Source organism: Physeter macrocephalus, chromosome 7, assembly GCF_002837175.3.
Source record: "Physeter macrocephalus isolate SW-GA chromosome 7, ASM283717v5, whole genome shotgun sequence".
In the NCBI taxonomy this organism is placed as follows: domain Eukaryota; kingdom Metazoa; phylum Chordata; class Mammalia; order Artiodactyla; family Physeteridae; genus Physeter; species Physeter macrocephalus.
In genome coordinates, this window is record NC_041220.1 from 50,680,709 (window position 1) to 50,689,208 (window position 8,500).

General features: G+C 49.4%; 1 protein-coding gene across 4 annotated transcripts in view; it reads right to left on the bottom strand.

Annotated features, from left to right (window-relative positions):
* Positions 1–7,707, bottom strand: part of KIT (KIT proto-oncogene, receptor tyrosine kinase) — a 91,778-nt gene extending 84,071 nt beyond the window's left edge. The window contains exon 1 of one of the 4 annotated variants that reach the window (XM_007121128.3): positions 7,545–7,707. In XM_007121128.3, the coding sequence (XP_007121190.1) occupies positions 7,545–7,611 (67 nt within the window). In that variant the 5' untranslated portion in view covers positions 7,612–7,707. The remainder of the gene's footprint in view (positions 1–7,544) is intronic. The other 3 variants (XM_007121131.3, XM_007121130.3, XM_007121129.3) reach the window with 3 other exon arrangements.
* Positions 7,708–8,500: the final 793 nt, after the last annotated feature.

Genomic DNA, 8,500 nt, shown 5'->3' on the forward strand with positions numbered 1-8,500 from the left:
AAAAAAAAAAAAAAAAAAAAAAAAAAAAAAAATATATATATATATATAATCCCCAAATCCTACTGTAATATTATAGAGCCATGTTCTGTGACCTTTGGGGTTTAATTTTTTACATGGACCTGACCCTAAGAAGATTTTCATTTATATCTATCATCGTGTCTGTGAAATTAAGTGTCAAGTAAATGCAGCCTGTAAATAATCAATAAACAAACATAGCGGAGTCCAGCATCATATGCCCTCTTTCAAACGGGCTCCTCTCTTCTTGGCTTTATTTCTGTGAACTCCATAGCACCCCCAGATCTCCGTTACCACACCCACAATAGTTCCTGCTCCCCTTCCCCACAATCTCGTCAGTGCCTGGCACATCCAAGATGCCTGTAAATTTGCCAAGCAAAGTAACTAAGTCCGTCACCTCTATCTTCCTCATGTCTCTTAAGTGTTCCCCCTTCTTTCCAGAGCATGCATCCCAACACGCAAGCACTCACTCCTTCATCCAGAGACCGCCTAACCATCTAAAGAGTATGACCGATGGTCCCTCTGACGAGCTCCCCACCAACACATAGCTCTCAGCCGTGGGCCTAACCATCCTAACAGAGGCCCCTCAGAAACGCTCCCTTAGATATCTGTACACCCATGTTCACAACATCATTTGTCACAATAGCCAAAAGAGGCAAGCAACACAAGTGTTCATCGATGGATGAATGGAGAAAAAAATGTGGTCGGTACATACATATACATACATTGCCTTCCTTAAAAAGGAAGGAAATTCTGACATGCGCTGTAACACAGATAAACCTTGAGGACAGTATGCCAAATGAAATAAGCCAGTCACAAAGACAAATAGTGAATGAGGTCCCTAGAGTGTCAAACTCATACAGACAGAAAGTAGAATAATGGTTGTCAGGGGCGCAGGGAGTGTTTCATGGGTAGAGGGTTTTGGTTTTGCAAGATGTTAAGTGTTCTGGATATGGGTTACACAACAATGTGAGTGTAATTAACACCACTGAACTGTACACCAAAAAAATGGTTAAGATGGTAAATTTTATGTTACGTGCATTTTACTAAAATTTAAGCACACACCCCCCTCCCTTAGTTTTGGCTGCCCGCAGCAAGGCGATGTCCAAGTTTTTGGAGCAGGTTGCGGAGTGTGCTTAACAGGACAGAATAGTAGAGCGAACAGCCCTAGACTAGCAAGCAAAGCTGGGAGGGCCACTACTGGGTCAAGTCTACCGTAGCCTTGACTTCAAAGTTTTTTTCAGGATCTGGACCAAACTCAACACTAAATATACCCTCCCCCTCCAATGCTCCTTGAGGGCTAATCAGAGTCTACCTTTCCAGCCTCTTCGCCTCCAATTCTCTACCCCCAGTCCTAACACCAACTGAAAGATTTGAAAATCTTCAAATAAGATCTTAATCTCTTGCTCCCTGTTTCAGGGGCTTTTTCCAACACAAGCCGCGACTGCAGACACTCTACGCTCTTTTAAAGTTTAGAAATTAATGTCAAATATTATCTCCCACATGGACTGATCCCTGATGTCTATCACATGCCCACCAAGACGTAAACTCCTCTCCTGTGAAATATTGCCTGGGCACTTTGCACTTCTTACGACACCAAATCTCTCTTTGAATTGTTGGCTCTGCTCTTACTCTGTTCCTACCCCACCCCCAGAGCCCACACGTACAGTCCCTACAAGGACCAAGGCATAGGGATTGATCATCCTTTGTTAAACTGAATCTGAAACGCTGACTCAGCATTCACTATGTTCAAAGCTCTGTACAAGTGCTGGAGAACAGGAGAGAAGTTAAACCAGTATTGCCTGAGCACTGCTGTGTGTCCAGCCCAGGGCAACGGACAAGCTCAGCTTGGTCCCTCACAGCTAGGGCAGAGCCTCATATAGTCACGGAAAACCTCCTCCCTCTCAAGGTGCTTTCAATGCCACTTTAGAAGGCAATAGGGTTCATGGACCCTCTGTGAGCTACACTTACTTATTCTTTGAGAAAATGGGCCATTTACAGAACTTTCCCCTCCTAAACGTTTATCCAGAAAGCTATATTCCCTTTGGTGGAAAGCAGCATGTGAATAAGGTTAAACAAAGAACCAGGGAGAGAAGTATGCGTTAACACTACCTGTGAACCTTTTAAAAAACTAGACATTGAATGGCTAAGCTTCATCTTAATACTGAAAGAAACCCCTCTATACAATCTGGTTTAAAACCATTTCCAAATTTCTTTCCTAAGAGACAAATGCTGAAAAAGAAACATAAAATCAGCCTGATGGTGAAGTCCCCGTGCCTTCCCTGTAAGGGACGCTATGCAAAGTGTGTTTCGATCTAATTTACTCCTTTCAGTAGGCCTATGCCATCATCCCCATTTTACAGATGAGGAATTGAAGCTTAAGCAGAGGTGAAGGGTCTCGTCCCAGGTCACAGAGCTGGCAAGAGGCCAAGCTGGATAAACTTGTCAACTTCAGAGCCCAAACTCTTAACTCTGATGCCACATGCCCTGAGTAACAATTTAGTTTAAACTTTAAAGTTTGCAAAAGACTTAAAAACCTGTCAGAAAGGTATGCAGCGGAAAATACCTAACCGACGCATTTCATAACCAAAATGTAAGCATTAAGGCTAAAGCATAAGATGAATGGAAAAATTAGAAGGTATGAATGTTTTCACTAGAGAAATCTTCTGGGGGATATATGTATACATATAGCTGGTTCACTTTGTTATACAGCAGAAACTAACACAACATTGTAAAGCAATTATACTCCAATAAAGATGTTTAAAAAATCTTCCGGGTTTTTTCCCCCCTGGGGGAAAAATAGTCCAAGATCTGTTCACTCTTTAACACTAGTGATTCCCAACTGTTTTGTCAAAAGCTATGTAAAACTCAAGACAAAAATTAAAGTTTATTTCATTTTAAAAGCTGTCAAGTTAGTACCTATTGGTATCTGCGTGCAAGGATTATAAAGAGAAATAGTCAGATTCTACATACTCATGGAATTTCTTCATTTGTTAGGTGCCTATGCCATCCCAGACCCTGTGCCAAGTATCTTTACAAGAATCTGTTTCTAATCTTTAGAGTAATCATATTAGAGAAGGCATTATTCACATTTTAGGGACAGCAATAATTCCTAATTTACAGATAACAAATATGTACAGAGCTTGACATGTGTTGAGCTTGTACCATGAGCGTGCCAGGCAGTACCATTCTAAAAACTTTATATGTAGCCACACATTTACTGGCACAGAGAGGTTAAGTAATTTTCCCAAAGTCACACAGCTAAAACTAGGATGAAAGAGTGAAGCTCAGCAAGGGTAAGCAATTTGTTCCGAGGTCACAAAGCTGTCAGTCATGGAGCCAGCAGACTAATACAAGGCTGTTTTCATTCCTTAGGCCTGTGCTCCTTCCACTAGGTACCTGCGTGGTCCCACCTGTGCTCACTGGGACCCAAGGCTAAATGCCTAAAAGCCCGACTGGCAGTATAGAGTGGTATTGTCTACAGCAATGGAAAAGAGTAGAGGTCCCATCTAAAGACGGGGAGTTTTCCATTCTTCGAGAGAATAAAGAAACCTAGATCTTGATATAAATTCTCCATATTTTAAATACTGCCCCAATGTTTTCTAAAAAAGCATCATGTGGGCCAAACGAAACACATCCAAGCAAAGGCTACGAGTTTGCAATTAAGAGTCTTAAGTCAAAAGATGGGCTGTCTCGGGTCCAAAATGTCAGAGACTAGAGCTGCCAGGCTAGGCTTCCTCACAAGTCCTCTGCTTTCAACAAAGATTTACACTGGATTCACCCTAGATTCAAACTTTTACCTCGGGTGACTCCCGTGTAGGCCCTCTTCACTCTGGATTTGCAGCCACGAAAAATATCTATTCAAGTTACCGAGACTGCAGGTGAAATTTTGCATGCTCAGGATTTCTTCAAAAGTCCTTCAGTCCCCTTTTTAAAGAAGTTACCATATGTGAATGCAGCAACATTAAGCACTTCCCTCGCCTATCAGCTGTTAAACTAAATTCATTCTGGAGAAAATGCCGCTGCAGCCTTGACCGCTGCCTTTGAGGGATCCCTGCACTGCAGTCCAGCTTCAAGAATTCCTGCTCAGGACACCACGGCTCATTTCCTGGTGTCCTTCTTTAATCAGCTGGGGGAGACTTGAGGAAATGAGTCAAAATCCTCAGGGCAACTTCTAAGGGCCGTCAACAACAGCAGCAAAATCCATCACAACAACATCTGTACATAAACGTGCTCCAAGGGAAGCCCACAAAATAACTTGGCACATTTCTGATGAGCATTTGTTTTGGAAAAAGAAAGGCTGCGAGTGCTGAGCTGCCATTATATCTCATTGGGCTCACCCAGGGTAAACAGCCAATGATGTTACCCATCACTGGGGGTTTTCTCTCTCACAAGTACCCCACAAGTATATAATGCTAAGAGACCACTTTTAGTTCTTTGCAGTGGGGATGGAAAAAAATTTCAACTAACTTGCACCATCATTTTAGAGACAGTGCGTCTTAATTTTGGAGGGACTCTACCTGGAATAAGACAGCTAACACCTAAAGCCCTCACACCCAGCGTCAAATGCCTACATACCCCTCAGGGAAGCTATCATTGAATGACTCCCCCTTCAATGAATACTTCCCTCAAATTGAGAACACTAACTCAGACATCGTACGACAGGCAATCTAGGTCTTTTTCACCAACACCGGGAAAGTAATGATCTTGGCCATCCTATATTCCCAGAACCTCCAACAATGCCTGGCATATGACATAGAAGAGTTTCAAATAAATCTCCCTTTACAACTGATTCTGAGAAATCATGTGATTGGATATACAGCTGGGCATATGGGGCCAATCTCAGGCTTCACCCCTGATTATTCTGGGAACTGGCTTATCCTCAGCCAGTTTCTCCAGCTTTAATGGTAGAGATGGTAACAAGAAGACTACCTCCAGGGCTTGTTGAGAGGACTGGAAATCGCAGGCAAAGGCCCCAGCACTGGGTCTGGCACTAATGTGAAATTGGAGGCACCCTAGAAAACGTGTTGCAATAGCACAGCATGAATGGTTTATAAAGTCTGAAGAAAAAATGTGTGGATGGGTGGGAAACACCAGAAAGGGGATAAATGAATTATCTGGGTTCCCTTTTATTAGACCATCATGTTATTTCCATCAGGATAGTAATTCAGAATGTTGTGTCCAGCTGCTGGGGATGACTCTAGCCTCACAGCTGCAGGAACGAGGGGAGGGTATGATTCACTATTCACTGCAGGTTCATCCTGCTGGGCACAGGAGTTGTAAACACTGGGGCGGGGCGGGGGTGGTGATGATGGAGGGTCCTGCAGAGTTGGCACCTCCTAGGCCTCAAAGGGAAACTGCAGGGGAGCATGAGTGGACTGGAGAGAACACACATCTCCCTGCTTTAACCAGAGGCAGACCAGTAGGACCCCACCAAGCGGTCGCTGTGACCAGGAGGCAGTGGAATTTCAAGGAGGCAGGAAGGATTGGGAGAAAGAGTTCAGAAGAAGTGTAGAGTCTACGCTCATAACACTGGAAGAGGAGAATTCGGGACCCATAGGATCCTTCATGGTGCAGACCCCTTGCTGCCCTGTTGAGGACCCCGGGCTCCCCCAAATTTAAGGGACTGGCACAACGGCACACAGCCAATAGAAGCTGAGAAAAGGAGAACCAGAAAGGCAGCACAAGCCTTTGTCACTACACCACACTGCCCCCCAGGAGCCAGACCTTAAAATCCCCTTTGCCAAAAAAATCTGTTGGATGGAGCCGGCTAATTATGAGGAATAAGGGAGCAATTGATTCATTTAATTTAAAAAATGGGAAATAGTATGTGTGGTCTACCTTTCTTGTGCCCCCGTCGGGTCCAGTGCACACCCCTTCACTGAAAAGAAAATGTCAAGGCACAAAGATGGAAAGGACCAAACGTCTGATTTGAAGCTTAGGCAGTCAAATCCGCCACGGCAATCCGGACACTCATTCATGATCCCTCCCTACCTCTCTTCCCCCACAGGAAAGCCCTCACAATGCCTTATAAAGACCGGGAAGGGGAAGGCTGCATCTTAAGACTTTATGGGAAAACTGATCAGCAGTAGATAGAGTCCCACAATAGTTCACAGCGATGCTTCCTTTGGAGCCCTTGAATTCCAGTTCAGACTCACTTTCTATCCTTACATCATCAAGTTAGCCTTAAAGGTTTAAAAAAAAAAAAAAAAAGACCTGGGAAAAAGCAGGGCTTCAGGGGTTAGCCGGGCGACCTGCACTCGCTTGCGCACCAGCGACGCCCAGAAAAAAAAGAGAAGGGGCAGGAATCTGAGGGCTTCCAGGAGCCTGCAAATCCTCCTCCACCTGAAGACCCAAGTTCCCGCGCAGATATAACCGATTTTCATAACAGCTTTAAGATGTAATTAAGATTTGCAGAAAGTTCCACTCCATCTCCCACCCCTCACCTCAGACAGCCCTTCAGCAGAGATGTCATATGGGAGGGGGTGTTGCGAATCTCAAAATTCCCAAAGAAAACAGGGACCTGCGATTACAGGTCGCAGACACCGTGTGGAGGGGCTTGCAGAGCCCTGCCAGCCTGGCCGGGCACTCCGGCCGTGAGTGGGTGGTGGCTGGGGTCAGGAACCGCAGTATCCCGGCGCACCGTCCCCGCCTCCCCCGGGAGCAGGCAGCAAACGCAGCCCTCAGCCGCTCCGAGGCGCGCTGCAGGAAAGAAACGGCACCCGGCAGAAAGGGGAGAGCCTCGGGCACGGAATCTACAAAAGCAAAAAGTCTGCAACCTAGCGGCTGCTTTCCACACGCCCTACCCAAGTTGTCTCCGGAGCCGCACTTTAAGGTTCGCGGCCACAGAGCCGCACGCGGCACGCTCCCCGGGCAAAAGGCATAACCGGAGGACCCGGGGACAACGCAGTCTTCGACTCGGGTCCAGGATGGCGCCTGGAGCAGAAGAGGCAGCGGGTCCGTCCCCTGCTCTGGGGCACAAAGGGCGCCGCGGTTTGGAGAGCCGCCGCCGCAGAGCAAAGAAAAGGCTCTTCTCCAACTTCGCCCTCCGCGCGGCTGAGAACCTGGGGGCCGGTCCTCCGGTGCGCCGGTCACACACGCACAACTTTTAACAAAAGGAAGCAGCGGTCGCGCCGCGCCCGGCGGAGATTAACGCGCTGGATGCGAACCCCCTCGCCGCCCGTCTCTGCGCCCGCTCACCCTCCGCACAAAAGCATCCCCAAACTCGCACGCAACCCACTGCCCTCAGCCTCACCTCGCTCAGCCTAAGGCCCCCTCGCCGCCCCCATTCCCGGAAGACCCCCAGCTCAGCGCGCCCACCACCAGCGACAGGGGGCTCCCTGCGCAGGTGAGCAGGGCAGGGCGCAGGAGAGTCCCAGGGCCGCCCCGAATCTTCCCGGAGGCTGAAATGCCCCGGCACCAGAGGGCCGGCAACCACCTCTCCCGACACACCCCAACGTGTTCGGGCCCTAGTGGGGGCACAGGGTGAGCCGGGGGACGCGGTCCGAGTGCCCGCAGCGCCCTCCCACCTGTCTGGACGCGGAGCAGGAGCACCAGTACGAAGAGGAAATCCCAGGCGCCGGGAGCGCCTCTCATCGCTGCAGCTGCGCTGGGAGCGGAGCTCCGTCCCACGTTACGGATCTCGCCCAAGTGCACTGAGCGCGGCAAAGCCGGGCCCCCAGAGCTGCGAGCGCCGAGCAGCGGCCCCTCCTCCCAGCGCCCTCCCACTGCGTGCCGGCCACGCCCCTTCTCCGCGCCCCTCCTCGCTTCCCCTCCCTCCCTCCCCCACTCCAGGGTCTTGCTCCCTGGCTGCGGCGTGTGACCCCTGCTCTTTCGACGAGCTGATCCCGGGGGACCGAGCCCGCGGGTAGGGAGCGAGCACACCGGCCCTCACCGCCCGCTCCTGACCCCAGAGCCCCTTCATCTCTCCACCTCTTCTCTCCTGTGATATGGTACGGCTGCCAGAGGCGGTTCCCGGACGAGAGTGGCGCTGCCCGCGCGCTTTGTGAAGCTGGGCACCACGCGCACATCAGGGGACCGGCCTGCCACCTGGCAGGTGCTCCCCAGACAATAAAGGTCCGCCTCCGCCCCTCGAGCACGCTCCCGAGGGAGGAGGCTGGACGCCGCTAGTGGTGGAGGTGGTGCGGGGGACAGGAACGGGGGGGGAGGGGGGACGATGGGATTGGGCCCCGACATTCTTCTCTATTCCTGTTATTCGAAGGGGACCAAGCGTGGCGCCAGGCGCCGCGGTAAAAAGCTGAGCCCAGGCGTAGGTAATTATTAATGCTCTGTCTCTCCACCTGCTCCTCAACCTGTAAGATCACAGTTGGTTTCTATTGCTCGGCGTGGCCTCTGCCCAACAAGCCCCTGCTGAGACCTTTCTGGAGACTGGGGCTTTGGGGTGGGAAGGGGCCTTGAGAAGTTTACTCTGGGAGCCCGAGTTTTTAACCCATTTGCGCCAAAGTCGTTGTTCTAGAAGCCCTCT